Below are 18,438 nucleotides of genomic sequence, written 5' to 3'. Positions count from 1 at the left end.
TACAGGATTAATCAAGGTTTTGAATAGGACCTTTTGCAGACCAACCATCCTTATCTCTTATCAATGAAAGACTCACCCATTATGAACGTTTACACCAGCCAACAAAACAAATATCCAAGGAGAAAACATCTCAAGAGAAGTCATTAGTGCAACCTCCAAGATGGCAATCCAGTAAACTTTTTTGCTACCATATAAACCAACAAGGAACCTTTAAGCCAGGAGGCTTTCAGTCTGTAATTTCCCTGAAACTATATTTAACTTTGAGGTACCAAGACCCTAGGGATTGAACCCAGGACCTCCTATGTGGGAAGCCAGTGCTGAAACAGTGATCCACATTGGTTTCCAGTTTTTCCCCACCCCCCTAGGAGGCACCATGAACCAGACCCAGGACCTCCCATGTGGGAAGCAGGTGCTCAACCGCTTGAGCCACATAAGCTCCCCTATATTTATATTTTATGCATAGAAAAGCATTGTCTGATCAGACTCTTAAAAGGAGATAACCCACTGGAACAGGATAGTTTTTTTCATATTTTTCTCATTTGTGCTGGTCTTTGATAAATCCAAATTTTAGCATTTAAAACACTTAAACTTGAAAATCAAATTATATTAACTTTGACACCTTTCCAGATGGGTATGCTGCCTCAGGTTATTACTGATAAAAGGGTAAGACCTAAGATTTAACTGCCACTTAGTGTGGCACAAGTTATGGGCTTCAAAATGTTTAGCATTGTCATTTGATGCTCAGAATACCACTATACCTTAGCCACAGCTTGGAAAAGGGAGTGGCTGAGAAGTCAAAGGTTTATTTCTATTTTTCACTAACCAAATCTCACTGAAATCTCATACCCAATTAGACAGTTTCAAGACAAAGTCTTGAAAACCCCAATGAAGCCTAAAATAAAAAACCCAAAACCTTTTGTTTTCATGACATACATTTTTGAATGGCTTTGAGAAAAACAGCATAGAAGTTGCATTGCTTTTGCTCAAAACATTGAGACCACACTAGATGGATGACAATTTTACCAGTCTGGGAAGTGTGAGGACAGAGAATTTTGTAGAATACTTTCTAGTTTTGCTTAAAATAGGATTAATTCACATGGTTAATAATATATATACATACATACCCATTAGTCTTCATCTGCAACTAAATTGCCATTTATGTATCTACATGGTATCCTTGAATCACCTTTTTAATAAACTACCGTGGTCCACATCCTATCAATTCTGGAGAATCACAGAGTTGTTTGGATGTCCCTATATTAAGTTACCACCATTATGAAAATAAGCAGCACCAAGGAGTAGCAGAATTAGGTTCTGCTTCTATTAGTATCTTAATAGACATTTAACAATTTTTAATCTTGTAAATGTGGCTTTAAGACTGGAATATTAACATAGTGCAGTTCAACTTTTAACTAGTTAAAACTGGCAGTTAGGTTTCCTGTTCGGATGAATACCACCACACAGAATTTTATCAGAATCCAGAAAGGACATTTAACAAGAGACTACTTGAGAATGTAACTTACCCCCCCCACCATATTGAATTGTCAACTTAGATCAACTCTAATGCTCAGGAATGGGACCTTGATAGCAATTTTACAGTTCATTCAACATTAAAGTCTCTAGAACATGCCTTTGGCTTACTTTAAATTTACCACCTCAGCTGCTCAACACATTTGGGAAAAACCTGGGAAGAAAGCAGAGTGCATTCTCAAACCCTTCAACTCTTTGTAAACCATCTTGGACAATAATCTCTAGAATTACTTTCTCAAAGTCAAATATATCAAGACTTGACTAAGAGTTTGGATTTTTTAAAAAAGCTTTTATTCATTTTTGATCAGGGAAAGGACAGTCTCAATGTCAGCTTGTCACCTAATCATAAATTTGAAATTTACAGGATTGACTACCCTAAAGACACTGTTCCTATCAACTTTGACAATACAACTTAAAATGATCTCCCCTCAGTTCCCTAAGATTGCATGTTTAAAGAACAAAGAATCCCTTGTGATAGCCAACATTGGTACTTGGACTAAAGATCAAATATCAACAAAGGAACAAACAAGACTAAGAACATTGTAACCTAACAGCCCAGCAAATACAAGTATTAAGAGGAAAAAAGTTGCAGGCACCAAGTTTTTATAACAGCAATTTCATCAACATAAAAAGAAATGTATACTTGTGTGGAATTAACTAGTTTGCATGTGAGCATCTGAGTAAGCTAAGTATTTTTCATAATAATCCCTTACTATAAACTAATGTGAAATCATGGAAATAAACTTTTCCCTAAACCCTATCAACTAGACTGAACAAAATTCAAAGTTTGGGTCTATCCAAAAAGTCCTCCAAGACCAGGGAGATCTGCTGTAATGATATAAAACTGTTACTTAGATTTGCACTAATATACAAAAGATTTAAAGTATTCCACTACTCTTATGTCTGAATATGGAAATGCTTAACTACTCAGGCTCATGCATTAACTGCATTAAAAACGATGGGATCTGCTACCATGGCATTTTCTAAAAATTAACAGGAGCTGTTAATTCCAATATAGCTCCCTAAGAATGCCCAAACAGAAAAATTTAGTTTGGTGGTGGCTGTGGCTTAACAGTAACATATACCGTGACTTTACTTTGCCACTACTTCAACTATCTTATACCTAAATCTACCAACTTTAATGAGCAGACTTGTACCTGTCTACCAAATCTTTTAAATTTGCTAAATACTTTTTACTGACTCTTAATTCAGTTAGGTATAGCTACTACCAGTTTTACAGTGCTTTCTCTGCATGTATCTGGAGAGTCTGTCAAGAGAACTGTTATAGTATTGTAATTAATTGAAGCTTCTAGACCACTGACTCTGAAATAAAAAAATTAGCGAATCATAACAAATGGCTTTCCACAAAGGAACACAAAAACTTTTCTAATCATAAAAGATGCTATTAAGCCTTTGTTATAAAAAGTATATAAACATAATTCAGAAGATTCATGGTCTACCAGAAAGCTTCAGCTGATCACAATACCATGACAATTATCTCCAGATAGATAGCAAAGAACATTCTTCCAATAGTGTGGTAGAAGTTTCAAATAACAGGGAGAGGAAGTCTAGAGCATAGTACACATCTAGTAAAATGGGAACAGGGTGACAATGACTGGCTATTCATAAAGGACCACTGTTCCTCCCTATGGACCAATACTCCCTACAAAATAAACCATGCCTTCATTATTGCTTATTTAAAATTACATTTTTACATAGCTATTTAGTACCTGACACAGAAGAACAATCACATAAGGAAGCATTTATTTGAGGTTTAACATGAAATCATACAAATAAAATTTGTATAAACACAAATCCACACTGAGGCATAACACAGATAGCAAAGGACAGAGTAAAAACAAAGAAAACTAATTGGCGGCTATATACAGTTGGACAGTTGTGTCTTGTACACTAGAAAGTCTTTTACAAAATAATCAGATCAACAGAAGACCAATCTTCAATGTCGTCCTGTAAGACGGGTACTTTATCATTTCCTCCTAAAAACAAAAACAAAATAACAATTAGATTTGTGCAACTCTGACAAGCTTTCAAAGGTCCACTTTCATGAATTAAGTCCTCACTTTATTCTTTTCTTCAACGATTAAAGATCATATGCATATTCACTGGCAAAATGCAGTTTGTAGCTAAACTCACCCTGGAGTTCCCAAATAAATATTAAATTTAAATCTCAGAAGAGAATCTGGGAATGGAAAGTAATCTTCCCATGTTCACAGGTTGAACTGTGCTAAATTAAGGTCTACTAGAACCATCTAGTAAGCCAAGTAAAATGTTATTACAAACATGAATTTCCGATGATTTATTATGCTGCAAGGAAACAAAATGCTTTGTTTGTGCATATGATCTTTAATTTATATCCCAGATTTAAAAGTTGTTTTGGTTTGTAGATTTCACTATTAGCTATAAAAAGAAAAAGCAAGCATTAAATCTTAAAGAATGAACACTTAAAATGAGGCTCCACAATTGAAATACAACACTAAACAGAAGACCAAAATGATTAAGCTGTAAAAAGGCATTTATGTAACTTTAACTCCTGTAAAAAACCATTTAAGTTAAGTTTAGACACTTAATCTTCAAAAAGATTAAAAAAGAAGCCAAAGTCTGAAGTTTTCCACTTTAATCTTTACGCTGGTACATGAAGTTGGAAGAGACCATACCACAGGACAGCGTTTTCTGGTGTATGCCTTGCGCTCTGCCCGCAACGTGCGACCCCCAGAGATAGACGTGGTCAGGGTGACACACGGCCTGCAATGAAGTTCCCGCTGGCGGGTACAAACAAGGTATAATGTCAGAGTTAGAAGACAACATTCTTGTTTTCCTTAAGTTGTACCCATTTCAGTACTTTACCTGTTAATAGTTCTAAAAAGTTTATTTATTCCTCTAGACCACCTGGTACACAAAGCAAACAGAAAAACTCTTAAGTTTTTCTGTAGTACTAAAGAAGGTGAGATCAGACTTTAAAGTTAAAGATCTATAGACACTTTAGGCAAAACAGGCTCGTAAAGCAATTAAAAAAATTAACAATTTAGTAAAAACAGGCTACATCATATTTTGTTTTTACTTGTTTTTCATTTGTCTATTGATCTTTAAATTAAATTAAGACATTTCCACTGGTTTCTTGTACTTTATACACACCTCTTTTCTCCAATGTCCTCCTTTAGTATGGCTGGTAATTGTTTTGGTGATTGCCACCCCCTCGAGATGCCTTGCCATATGTGCTCTGTTGGCCTATTTTAAGAAGACAAGACTGTATTAAAACAAGCTCTCTATGGAATAGGCTTGCGAACATATTAACACATAAAAGATGTAATAAATAGTTAAAACTTCGAATGCCAGTATTAACTGAAATATTCAGACCTTTCAGACAATATAAACTAGCCAGCAATCAGGCATTCTAATAAATTTATAACCACCACAAAGTTTCTTAATTAGCAAAGCTTCTCTGAAATTAGATGCCTCTCAGATACCTCAAAGGCTTAACTCCAAACACTTCAAAAGTGTAAAAACCCATAAACATTGAATTTTAAAGACCCATCATTTATGGAATTAATTAAATATTCTTACCACTGTAGTCTGCATATCCCTGTCCATATCCATAGCTCCCATAGTTATACCCAGTATAATCATATCCGCCATAGCCACTATAGTTTTGATCACCACCATAGGTACTATTGTAATTTCCATATCCTTGATCATAATAGTTATTAAATCCTTGGTTCCAGTTTTGGCCCTGACCTGAAACAATGCACAATGATTGTTAGGAAACAATTTCTGACCCCCCAAGTCCAACAAACAAAAACCTTACCATGCATCCCTGTTCCTCCCTCTGCAAACCTTAAAAGGCAGAATGTATATAATATCTACTTAAAGTACTACCTCCTCACCCCAACATAAAAGGGGGTAAGTCAAATTGCGTCAGTATCAAACCTACTAATAATTAATGAAAGATCACGACAAAGCTGAACCCAGGTAGGCTGCTCTACCTAAAACAAAAAACTCCCACCCTAAAAAGCCTATCATGCTGCGGTATCATATAATCTTATCAATATTTAATGTCTCATTTCCCTACCAGTGATGCCACTGTAAGAATGACCATTCTTTGAACAGGTGACACAGAGAGTCAACTAAAAAAACAAAACAGAAAAAGGCTCATCCACCTAAACTGATAATTTTTCCATGTTCGAAGTTTAATTTTGGCCTTACTTTTACAGGTATATTCATATCTAACCATTTAAGCCATGTCTCAAAAATTAGGTTCTCACCTCGTCCACGACCCCTAGTACCACCTCGTCCACCAGCTGCAGCCCCTCTCCCTCCTTTCTGTTGTTGCTGTTGCTGCCTATATACTTCTTTGGGTTGTGCAACTTTGATTTCACACTATCAAGAAATGAAAAAAAGTTTTTTCTTCTTCACTAAAGTGCCAACATCAGACCATTTCATTCCTTTCAGATAGAAAAAAATATTTCATTAAAAAAAAATCCAAAATTTTCACTTAATTACCTTCCCAGAACCAATCTGATGGTATCTGCTCTCTAATAATTTCTTTACTGGCTCTTCATCTGTATATGTGATAAAACAAAAGCCTCTTCTTTCATTTGTTTTTGTATCCATAGGAAGTTCAATGTTTTCAATCTGAAATCAAGACACACAAGACCATCCATTAATGTTAAAAAGCTACTGAAGGGTTTTAGAATGCCACAGGTCCTTTTCAAGCTTTAATGTTTCTCTAATATATTTCTACCAAAGTAAGTAGTAATCCTATCCTATCATTCAATTTAAGTTTTCTCAGTAAGACATGGATGAGTAATCAATGCTGTATAAACATACCAAACATTCAAAATCTAATACACTGTGTACCTCTCCGAATGCTCCAAAATATTCTTTTATTTGTTCTTCAGAAGTATCTGGGCTCAAACCACCTACAAAGACCTTTTTTGGGGGTTCTTTCCCTTTTAATGCCTTCGCCCTTTTGGGGTCTATCAATTTGCCATCCAGTTTGTGTTCCTTCAGTTCCAAAACCTAGAAAACAAAATTTTTTCCCGATTTTGACAGGTACCATCAAACTCCGGAACAATTTGTAAAAACCATAAAAACAATGCAAATAAGTTCTTACCTTATCAACACTAGCAGCATCTTTGAAAAGCACAAATCCAAATCCTCTTGATCTTCCAGTGACTGGATCTGTTTTAATTGTGCAGTCTACAACTTCTCCAAATCGAGACAAATACTCAGTCAGATCTTTCTTGCTTGTATCCCAGCTCAAGCCTCCAATGAACATTTTACTAGAAATAAAAGTTTTTGTCTTTTAAAAAAAAAAAAAGCTTAACAACTTAAACGGCTACCTTAGTCCTAGGACTAGACTTAATCGCTAAATAAGTAAGGGCAAATTCTTAAGCGTAATAGTCTCAAAATATCAAAATGGTCAGTGGACACCTCACTCTCCACACTACATAACACAAAATTTAAACGAGGCCAGCAAACTACACCCAGATTCTTTGTAGCTCAGACACCAATCACTTCCTCAACTGACCCCTCCCAGTTTAACAACACCCTCTTCCTCATCTGTCAAGACAACTTTCCACCTACAGACAACACAACGCGGTTTGGAGTCTTGGGTACCAGCCGTGCACTGGTCCCTAACCTAACAATTCCCTAAGCTTTCTTCCGGAAACCCGCGCGGAGCAGTAATGGAGGCACAATGAAGAGGCGGCGGCGGCAACAGCATGTGGCGCAGCGAGCCGGCCCCTCCCCCTCAGGCCCCACGCGGCGCCTGCGCATTCGGGACTTAGTCGCCGCCACCGCCTTCCTCCTCCAACCCCTCCGCCCCTCCCCCACCCTTCGCGGGCCTCTCGAGTGACTCTCGGTCTCCCACTTTCATTTTCCCTCCGAGCCAGCGGGGCCCAGGGGGCACGCGAGGAATCCACTCGGGGAAAGAATGGGGGCAGCGCGCGGCTCTGGAGGGACGAAGGGCGCGTGCGGAGCGCTGGGGGAGGGGAGGAGAGAGAAGAAGCGTGCGGTACCCGTCATCCTGCTGATTCTTGCTCGCATTTATCTTGGATCCCTCTGCGAATTCCTCTATGTTGCTGTACTCGTTCATGTCCTCCATGGTGGCGGAGCTGTCGGCAGGGGGGTGCTGGCGCGCAGACCGAGTCCCGGTAGCGGCGGCAGCGGAGCGTTGTATGGAGCTGGATTTAAAATGGCGGCGGAAGAGATCCGGGCGCCGCCTGCGCCCTCCCTTTATAGCCGCCCCGCCCGCCAATCGGGAGGGCTGCTGGGCGGTGACGTGGCGCTGGGCCCGGCGCGCCCCCTGCCGGGCAGAGCTGGGAGCGAGCGAAGGGAGGAGCGGGGCGAGCTGCCGCGGCGCCCGGGGCCGCCAATGGGAGAGGCTGCGGGAAGCTAAAGTAGCGGGAGCGGAGGGAAACAATGGCGGCGGCACATGGGAAAGCCGGGGCGGGACCTCCATGGCGGCCCTCTCGGTGAGGAGCGAGGTCGCGGGAGAGGGGACGCGGGCTTGGGACGAGAGAAGAATCAGAAGAGAAAAACGAAGGGACGAAAAGTCCTTGGGTCAAAAAATCCCAGAACTGCGCGGTCGCAGGGCCGCAGGGCCACAGTCCCTCTTGCCTTGAGAGCCTTTGTCTCTGGCGTCCGGTCCAGCCCACTCTTAGCAAAGAGCCGTCAACCCCGCCTTTCCTCCCTCGGTACCCCAGTGGGGAGCTGCTGCGGCTGCTGCTGCTGCCGATTAGCACTGTACCCGGGCTGCTCCGGAATAAGGCGGACTGCGCCCGTCGCTGGCGGCTGCGATGACGAGCGCGCCCGTCGGCCGCGCGCACGCGTATTTTGTCCTCGAGCTGGCTGGAACCAGCCGAACAGGAAACGGGCGCCCCGCAGTCCCTCTGGGCAGCGGCGCGGGCGCCTCTTCCGCTACTGCTACGGGCGCGCGGCTCAAGGGGGCGCGGCGGGTCTCTCTACCCGGTCAGTCGGAACCCGGGTGAACGTCGTTAGGAAAACCGGAACCCAGCACGGCCTCTTTTGCTGGCTGAGGGAGGGCGGAGGGGCGGGGCCTGGTCAGATTACTGTAAATATGCAAAATCAGAGGCGGTGGGCGGGGAGGGGGCTAGGTGCAGTAGAGGGCAAGGGGCACTCACATCCCCGGCGCGCCACTCGCGGGGCTCCAGTCTGCACGTGCCCCGGACCTCTCCCGTTCGCTCAACCAGCCTGCGGAGAGCGCGCACCCGGCTCCCGCGTTCGCTTCTTTGTTCCCGCCCACGCCAGGCCCATTTTGACGGATCCGGTTCGAGGCCCTCTGGCGGCCAATCGGCGTTGGCGCCCTTCCCTGCCCCCCGCCCCTTCGGAACCCCGCGACGGTCGCCCCCTCCCCTACCCACGTGGTCTAGGCCTCCCTGCCCCTTTCTCCACTTCCAGGTCCGCGGAGGTGGTCTCTTCCCCACAAGGAGTTGCCAGCTTCTAGGTTCTTGCTGGGCTGTCGGAAGCTCAGGACCGTTCCGGGGGAGCTGCCGCCGGCGCCGCCGCCCTTCGCCACCCTTAGCTCTCCCTACCGATTCTGTAGTAGCATCCGGCAGGGAAATGGTCGTGCTTTCGGTGCCCGCCGAAGTCACTGCGATCCTATTAGATATCGAAGGTACCACAACCCCGATTGCTTTCGTGAAGGTGAGGGGCGGAAGGGAGCGGGGGCAGTTACTTGGGCTTAGAAACATTTTTAAATTTTTAAATTTTTAGGTCTTTCCGACTTTGCTTTAGAGACGGGAGGCTTAGGGGAGGCGGTGTGGCTTTGCACGGGGTGTGGAATGGGGAGGGAGTAGAAAGGCAGGTTGTGGGAGATGCTCTTCCTCACTGCACCATCTTCTCCTTCCTCCTTACCTGCTCCTTGGTTAGATGCAGTTGGGTGGAAGGGGTGGAGGTGGTGGTGAGAAAGGATCGAGGAAAGTGGGTCGGCCGGATCGAGAAGAGGCGAGGCCTGGACGCCCCTCGCCCGGCAGGTGCGCCCCGGCAGATGAGCACCCGCTCTGTTCTTTGGGCCTGGCTCCGTTGCTTCTGTTCCTGCAAAATGCAGACTGACGTGTTAAGATGACTTTTCAAGTAGCCTTGGTGTTTTCGGCAGTTGATGGTTGCTCTTTGCTGCTGCCTTCTCCTGTTGTTATTGGCCGAGCTGCACACTATTTTTTTTATTGGTGGTCCACAGCGCTGATTTATTGAGCTTTATAGATCCCTTCTAAATCTTGTTTATTTTCTTCAGAAAACCTTGGAAGCCTGGAGCACATGATCTATTTAATGGAACCATCACATGCATTCTTCCTAGGGGCCGATGTGGCTCAGTGGCAGAGTGCCAGCTTGTGCCGGCTTCCCAGTTCCGAGGTTCAATCCTCAAAAACCAATCAACCAACCATAAAAAGAGCGTTCCTCCTAGGATATCATTGTTAACCAACACTTGTCTGTTCCTAATGCACAAGCTTACAACTTTGCATTATAAATGGAAACAAGCTCCCTTTTTTTAAATATGTTCTATTTGCTTGTTAGAATAAATAAATATCAAATGTTAGTATGATATTTGAACGAACCCTCGGGCCTAGTCTCATTATTTAGATCCCAGAGGTTTAAGAATTACTTTTGAGGCAAAATTACTTACAAACTAAAGGTGCTTGCGTATAATAATCAAATGATATGGTTTATAAGGTAGGGAAAAATTCATCTTCCAGGAAACTGAGGAGTCTTAGTTATACATTTTTCTTTTTGCTTTATTAAAAAAATTTGTGCAGTGCGTGTATAGTTCAGTGGTAGAATTCCTGCTTTGAATCTCCTGTACCTCCTAAAAAAGTTACCTGTGAAGAATGGCTTTTCTTGATATAGGTTATAATATAAAATCAATGTACTCTGTTAACTTTTCAGACTCCAGTATAACATCCCGTACAGGTTTTTTGGAAGAATCATGGTACCTCGACATTTTAGCAAGAGTTAAATCTAGCTTGGCATTTTTTTCTCAAGTTTTTAGTCACACCAGAGACTTCTTTAGAAATGTTCAGTTTCCCAAATACTGATAATTGTGTTGACTTTCTTATTGATTGTGACGGCGTAACTAGTTTCTTTGGAGTTTTCAGAGAAAAAGAGGTTTCCCATTTTTGTGGTTTATAGTTAACATTTCAGTGATTCCATTCTTCCTCTCTCCTTCTACAGTCATCAGGAGACCAGGGGTAGTGACTTGAGAGCTAGTGATGTGGCCTAAGTAACATTCTTGGAAAGTTGATTTGGGGAATAAGGTACAAAAATCAATTTTGTAATAAAACAGCAATTCCCTGCTCTTTGCCTTCCCTTATGTCTTCTGCTAGATGATAGTAAGAGCCATTTCTTGGTATCTTTGTCTATAACAAAATTATTCTGAGAGTAAGAATGCCTTAGTGGCCTAAATCTATTTTTTTAAGTTTGACATCAGTTTATAGCCAAGTTCAAGGCAGGCTGCAAAAGAAAGATTCTAGGATCTTTGTTAAAGTTTCTTGGGCCTTATCCCTGGGGATTCAGATTCAGTTTGTCTTGTCTACACCGTTCTTGTGATTCAGATGATTAGATGGGTTTGGAAACCACTCCTCCAAAGGTCTTTATAGGAGGTCATTCTTATTTTACAGTGACATACACAGTTATAAAAGGTTGAAGGTTCCCTAAATTAAAGTGGAGTCGTGGTGGGGAATGTGTTTCTGGAGATAGATTAAACTCAAGTCACTTAGTATATGATCTGTCCTTTACTTTCTTATCTGTAAAATGGGCCTACTAGTATTTAGCTCATAGCATTGTGAGGATTAAATGAGAATGCTTTCGAATTGCATAGGACAGGGTCTGTAATGCTCAATAAACATTATAGATTATTACTGTTTGTTAACAATGAATTTTTTTTTTAAAGATTCTATTTATTTATTTAATTCCCCCCCTCCCCCGGTTGTCTGTTCTCTGTTTCTATTTGCTGCGTCTTGTTTCTTTGTTCGCTTCTGTTGTCGTCAGTCAGCGTTGTAGTCAGCAGCACGGGAAATGTGGGTGGCGCCATTCCTGGGCAGGCTGCACTTTCTTTCACGCTGGGTGGCTCTCCTTACAGGGCGCACTCCTTGCGTGTGGGGCTCCCCTATGTGGGGGACACCCCTGTGTGGCAGGGCACTCCTTGCGTGCATCAGCACTGCGCATGGGCCAGCTCCACACGGGTCAAGGAGGCCCGGGGTTTGAACCACGGACCTCCCATGTGGTAGACGGACGCCCTAACCACTGGGCCAAGTCCGTTTCCCAACAATGAATTTTTAAGGCCAGTGTTTCTTAAAGTATGTTCACAAGAACCTTATTTCTGTGGGATGTTTGTAGTAATTTATGTAAGAATGTATTCCATTATTAAATACATTTCTGGGAAATGCTAAGCTAAGTAGGTTTAATTAGATTCCTTTATTGTACAATTTCTCAGATTTTATATCATATGTGTATATTTACATACATGTACACTTATATGTATATACATAATACACACACACTTTGTGAATCTTTGGCCATTTTGCAAACTTATTTGAAGAAAAAACTTTTTAAGCAGAGTATCACAAAGACTAAGGTTTTGTATACATGTTAAGAGAGGCTGAAGTACATCCTTCTTCCACTGAGCATATTGCTGGGAGTTGAGAGGTGTTCTACTTTAGCCTTTATTAGTCATGTTAGGTGTGACACATTAGGTGCCCTGCTTCCTGTGAAAGGCTAGAAGGAAATATTGAGAAACTTGACTCACCTCACAAAAGTTAATGTGATGTATGTACTTACAGAAAGGAAAACCAAGACTCTGAAAAGTTTAAAATGTGCCTGGAATTTGAACCCAAGTCTAACTTGAAACCTTTATTTTTTAAAATTTTTTAATTTTTTAAAGAGTTTTATTTGTATCTCTCCCCCTACCCTGTTGTCTGTTCTCTGTGTCCATTCACTGTGTGTTCTTCTGTGTCCTCTTGGATTCTTGTCAGCAGCACCAGGAATCTGTCTCTTTTTATTGCGTCATCTTGCTGTGTCAGCGCTCCGTGTGTGTGGCGCCATACCTGGGCAGGATGCGCTTTCTTTGCACAGGGTGGCTCTCCTTACGAGGTGCACTCCTTGTGTGTGGAGCTCCTCTACCCGGGGGACACCCCTGCATGGCAGGGCACTCCTTGCATGCATCAGCACTGCGAGTGGGCCAACTCACCACATGTGTCAGGAGGCCCTGGTTTGAACCCTGGACCTCCCATGTGGTAGGCGGACACTATCCATTGAGCCAAATCCGCTTCCAAAACCTTTATTTTTTTCATTATTGAACTTGACCTCTGAAATAGGGAATGCAGTGGTTGTCTGGTCTTCTTTGCTTGGCTGTTGTGTATTTTAAATGAGAGTTGACAGCTCTTTAAACAACATGAAGTAGCATAAAAGTAATATGGTAACAAACTTCAATTTACACTACCTCTTCGTGATAAGTTTAGGAATGAATTCTTGGACCAGAAAAACAAGAGTAGAGTCTTACCTTATTTGGGGGTTTCATTTTAAAATGGTGTATACTGTGAAAATGGAGGATTGCCAGAAATTGCCCTTGAGAAACCCTTAGGAAGTCAGTCCCATCTGGAGACTTGCAGTCTTTCATTAAGATGAGTTTTTCCTTTAGATTTGAAACATTACTTCTTCACTTGAACAACTACTAGATGAGGTAGTTGGTTTGGGATTAGGTGATGTAAATGAAAAATCTGTGCCATAAACACTGGGTGTAAAAGACTATGGGAACTGAGACCTACCCAGGGAACAGAACTTCCACATTCAGCAAAATGGCAGATAGATTGCCTAGCACCATTTATGGTTATTTTTTTCCCTTTATCTTTTTTCACTGGGCATTTACATTTGAAAGTGTATATGATGTAACTTAACTATATGACACCAACATTCCAGAATATCTTAGAAGATTCTGTAGACTTTCTAGTCTGGAAAGTGGTGTTCTCAGGACAGCCTGTTGCTCTCTGCATGCCTTCAGCTCTCAGGCTCTAGGCAACAACAAACAAAGGTTTTACTTACCAGCCATTACAACTTATTTTTTTCCTGAGTCATAGAATTGTAACATTTCTATAGCAGGAAAGGCTCCTAGCTAGAACCACCTAGTGAATGTTGCAGCCTGCTAATATTTTGTGTAAGTTGGATGCCTGGAGAGTTGTCCTGCAGAGAATCCTTGCAGTTTGCTGGGGGCAGTGCAGCAGTGGAACCCTGTCCTCCTGAACCTAGTGCATCAGAATCCTCACAGCCACCAGCCCTGCTCCTCACTGGCAGGACACATCCCTGGAGGTATTTATTTATTTGTTTATTTTATTTTATTTTTCAGTTACTGATTTTGATCCTCTGTACTGGTGATTTACCATAATTTTTTGTTCATGTATCCCATCAGCAGAATTGGAGGAGGCACCTTGTCAATACAGTTTATAAATTTTGTGCATATAATACCTTATATTTTTAGGTTATAAAACAAAATAGGAATTTAAAGATGTTGTGATCATCTCTTTTATGCTATTTAGTCATCCTGCATACTCCCTGGGACATACACAACATGGAGCCACCACTTGATTTTTGTTCTTCGTGATGTGATATTCATTTTCTGACTTTGTTCATTGTATTATTATTCTAATGTTTTTAGTCTATAAGCCTATGAAATAACACCATCACCAGTGCCTGCAGGTATCCTGTTTAACTATGTTTCTGAGTTGGGAGTAAAATTATCTCTTGTTCCTGCAAATAATCAATATTTTGGATTTCCCATTGTTTCGTGTGCAGGGTGGTATTTAAGAGGATGGGCTTATGTATGGAGACAGACTGGATCTGGATTTGCATTCTGGCTTCACTCCCCATATTAGTTTGGTGATTTCTGACAAGTTAGTTAATCTCTTGAAATCTCTGTCTCCCTGTCTATACAGTGGGGATGTCTATCTCATGAGGCTGTTGTGAACATTTAATGGATGCTCAGCTCTTGAAAAAATTTTTTAAAGAAATGAATAAATTCACATCAGTTTTTTTTCTTTTATAATTGAGATACTGGTTGTTTTCAGGATGAGCACACAGACATTATGAACAATTTGTACACAATTCTTAATCTGTGTATCAAAAACTTAAAAAGGCATATAGTTGTAATTCAGTTCTTAAGTTATTCCACTGGATTTCTAGCTTAGAATTTGGAGACAAATTTTCCTTTAGAGGATATTAGGTACCAGTATCTTCAAATGTTGATATGGTGTTATATCATAAGGTCCATTAAATAACAATATCACGCACATTACATAACTTTCCAGTCTTCCAAAATAGTAACAGCAACAACAACAAAGCAATGCTTGATTCTTTTGGCCAGTAGATGATGCAGTATTTTCTTAGAAATGGGTATAGCTCAGTGATTGAGTGTGTGTTTCTCATGTATGAGCATGTACAAGGTCCTGGGTTCAATCCCCAGCATCTCCTTATATATATAAGGGAGGGCCAAGGTCAAGGAGCGATTTTCTTTAAAATAATTTTGAAAAAACATGGGAATAGAAGTAATTCAGAGTGTTAAAACATGAAGTGCATAATTGTGACTCCAAATTCCCATTTAGTAGGTGTTGTATTATGGACAGAAAAACTGCTTACTCCTCCCCTGTGGAATGGTAATTGACATCCAAGTCAAAACCTCTCATAATTCAATATCCTGCTGTTTTCTGGTAGTTTTCAAATATTTTTCCTCAGAATTAAATTCATGTTTGTTTAAAAAAAATTGCAAATATTACAGAGTAGTCTAATGTGGAGAGTGAAAGCTCCAGTATGCTCCTACCACCTAGAGATGACCATTAAGAATTTGATGAATATTCCTTCTGCCTTAAAAATGTTTTGTGAGGATTGTGGGAAGATGGTGGCAGACTAATAGGCAGAGCTGAATGCTCTTACAAAAACAACAGAAATAGCCAAGGAACTGTCCAAGGGACCTGCTTCTGGGGGTTAAGCAGACCAGAACAGTGCTACACAACTCCTAGGAGGGTTAAGGACAGAGAGATGAAGAAGCTGAAATGACAAATGTGAGTTACCAAGCCCCTGTGGCAGCTGTGAAGGGCTCCTAACCCCACCCCCAAGATATTAAGCTGGGTAAAACACCTGTCTCACTGTAGCTGACTCAGGGGAACAGATATCTTCCTCCCTGTTAGCTCTTTCAAGGGAAAGGGAGGGGAGGTTGCGGCGCTTTTCTTTGGTGAATTCGGCCAGCAGAGCTCACTTGGAATTTTTGATCTGGAGGTTCAACCACAGAAACACAGGAAAGCTGAGACTGAAACACCTCCATGGAAAGGGGAGCTGACTAATACCGTCTGCTGGCCAGTCTGGAAATTGCATGGACAAAAACTGTTAGTGCTTTCTGTATCCAACCCCTGGGAGAAAATCTGCACCCCACCAGTAAGTCCCTGGCCCGATTTTGAAAACTTAAGCTGGCCAATTTTAAAGACTGAGAATAAGTCAAACCAAATATCAAAGAAGAGCTGTAGGGGCAAAAATAGGCAAGAGAGAGAAATTAGCCATTAGTAAATTCAGCAACACATTCAGATGCCTAGACATCAGCAAAATATTACAAGCCATACTAGGAAACAGGAAGAGATTGTCTAGCCAAAAGAACAAACCAAATATCCTAAAGAGATACAGGATTTAATACAATTAATCAGTGATCATCACACAGCTCTCCTAAATCACTTCAGAGAATTTAAAGAAAATATGACTAAAGAAATGATATTAAGATGACACTGGGAAAGCATAAAGAACAATTTGAAAGCTTGCAAAAAAAAAAGTAACAGACCTTATGGGAATGAAAGACACGATGGGTGAGATTAAAAATACATTAGATAGGAAGCAGATGTGGCTCAAGCAGCTGGGCTCCCACCATGGGAGGTCCCACAATGGCTTCCAGTGCCTCCTAAAGAGGACGAGCAAGACAGTGAGCTGATGTGACAGGCTGGCATGGTGAGCTTATGCAACAAGATGATGTAACCAAGAAACACAGCAAATGGAACTGAGGTGGCTTAAGTGATTAGGTGCCTCCCTCCTACCTGGGAGGCCTGGGTTTGGTTCCCAGTGCCTCCTCAAAAGAAGACAAGAAGACAGCAAGCGCAAACAATGGAGGGGGGGACATTAGAAAATGCTCTAATAATTATTGAAGTGATGAATGCACAACTATGTGATTATACCAAATGCCGTTGAACTATGCACTTTGGATGGATTGAATGCTTTAATGTGTATAAGAAAATACATCAGATGGGAAGTGGACTTGGCCCAGTGGTTAGGGCGTCCGTCTACCACATAGGAGTTCCGCGGTTCAAACCCTGGGCCTCCTTGACCGTGTGGAGCTGGCCCATGTGCAGGGCTGATGCACTCAAGGAGTGCCGTGCCACCCAGGGGTGTCGCCCATGTAGGGGAGCCCCACGCGCAAGGAGTGTGTCCCACAAGGAGAGCCACCCAGCGCGAAAGAAAGTGCAGCCTGCCCGAAGAATGCCTGCCGCACACATGGAGAGCTGACACAACAAGATGATGCAACAAAAAGAAACACAGATTCCCAGTGCCGCTAATAAGGATAGAAACAGTCATAGAAGAACACACAGCAAATGGACCCAGAGAGTAGACAACTGGGGGGAAGGGAGAAGGGGAGAGAAAAAAATAAAAAATAAATCTTAAAAAAAATACATCAGAGGCACGTAAGAGCAGATTTGAATTGCTTGTAGACAGAATTAGTGATCTTGAAGACAGAATGTTGGAACTGAAAAGACAGAATAGAAAGAGAAGAGAATAGAAAAAATGGAAGAGTCTCAGAGTGTTGAATGACAATGCAAAACACACAAACATTCGCTTTATTGGTGTCCCAAAGGAGAAGAGAATGGAAAAGGGACAGAAAGAATATTTGAGGAAATAATGATTGAAAACTTCCCAACTCTTATGAAGGACATAAATATCAGTATCCAAGAAGTTCAACACACCCCAGCAATAAATCCAAATAGACCTACCTTGAGACATTTACTATTCAGAATGACAAATATCAGAGATAGAGGATTCTAAAAGCAGCAAGAGGAAAGCAAAGCATTACATACAAGGGAAACTTGATAAGATTAAGTGTTGACCTCATCAGAAACCATGGAAGAGAAAAGAAAGTGGTGTGTATTTAAGATACTGAAAAAAAAACCTGCCAGCCAAGAATTCTGTATCTGGCAAAGCTGTCCTTCAAAATGGGCGAGAGTTCAGAGTGTTCACAGATAGACAAAAACTGATAGAATACGTTACCAAAAGACCAAATTTGTGTATGATACTAAAGGGGGTCCTGCAGCCTGAGAAGAAAAAACAAGGGTGAGAGATTTGGAGAAGAGTTTAGAAATGAACATTTTTAGGAAGGGTAAACTAAAGGATAAGAAGACAGACAATAGAATGGTGTGACAACATAGAGCGGAAGGATAAAATGGATGAAGTAAGTAATGCCTTTGTAGTAATTACACTGAATGCTGATGGATTGACCTCCCCAATCAAAAGACATCAACTGATAGAATGGACAAAAAAATATGAGCCAATTATATGTTGTCTACAAGAGAGCCACCTCAGACATAAGGACACAACCAGGTTAAAAGTGAAAGATTGGAAAAAGGTATTCCATGCAAAAAGTAACCAGAACAGAGGTGGAGTAGACCAGATAAATGTAAAATAACAACATTATACTATGTGAACAGTAATTACTCAGCAAGTAGCAAATTGTTCCTGTGATCAGAATCTGTAATTTTTTTTCATACAAAGTAAATACTCATTTTTAATTGAGGAGGGCTAGAGAAGAGATATATTTTTGAATACTTCATTTTCTTTAACCCTTTTTTATTCATACTCTTT

General features: G+C 41.4%; 2 protein-coding genes across 5 annotated transcripts in view; one reads left to right on the top strand and one right to left on the bottom strand.

The window, feature by feature from the left end:
- Window positions 1-1,798: 1,798 nt before the first annotated feature.
- HNRNPDL (heterogeneous nuclear ribonucleoprotein D like) lies at window positions 1,799-8,383 on the bottom strand. 3 transcript variants are annotated; one of them, XR_009185691.2, is made up of 9 exons: window positions 7,569-8,383; window positions 6,662-6,830; window positions 6,406-6,567; window positions 6,049-6,180; window positions 5,811-5,925; window positions 5,113-5,283; window positions 4,684-4,776; window positions 4,206-4,310; window positions 1,799-3,527 (listed from the first exon to the last, which is right to left on the bottom strand). XR_009185691.2 is itself a non-coding variant. In XM_004472643.5 (8 exons), the coding sequence occupies exons 1-7, from the start codon at window positions 8,009-8,011 to the stop codon at window positions 4,706-4,708; spliced, it is 1,263 nt and encodes a 420-aa protein (XP_004472700.1). In that variant the 5' UTR covers window positions 8,012-8,383; the 3' UTR covers window positions 1,799-4,310; window positions 4,684-4,705. The 3 variants fall into 3 exon arrangements, 2 of the variants coding, with proteins under 2 accessions (XP_004472700.1, XP_004472701.1); XM_004472643.5 differs by having other exon boundaries at window positions 1,799-4,310; XM_004472644.5 differs by lacking the exon at window positions 4,206-4,310.
- Window positions 8,384-8,415: 32 nt separating this feature from the next.
- The window catches only part of ENOPH1 (enolase-phosphatase 1), a 53,904-nt gene continuing 43,881 nt past the window's right edge, over window positions 8,416-18,438 (top strand). The window contains exon 1 of one of the 2 annotated variants that reach the window (XM_071215846.1): window positions 8,416-8,520. Coding sequence is in view for 1 of the 2 variants with exons in the window: in XM_004472639.4 (XP_004472696.1) it covers window positions 9,133-9,216 (84 nt within the window). In the remaining variant the exon portion in view is untranslated. Of the gene's footprint in view, window positions 8,521-8,789; window positions 9,217-18,438 lie in introns of those variants that run through there. The other variant, XM_004472639.4, reaches the window with a different exon arrangement.

Source organism: Dasypus novemcinctus, chromosome 1, assembly GCF_030445035.2.
Source record: "Dasypus novemcinctus isolate mDasNov1 chromosome 1, mDasNov1.1.hap2, whole genome shotgun sequence".
Classification (NCBI taxonomy): domain Eukaryota; kingdom Metazoa; phylum Chordata; class Mammalia; order Cingulata; family Dasypodidae; genus Dasypus; species Dasypus novemcinctus.
This window is presented reverse-complemented; position numbering and strand designations above follow the sequence as displayed.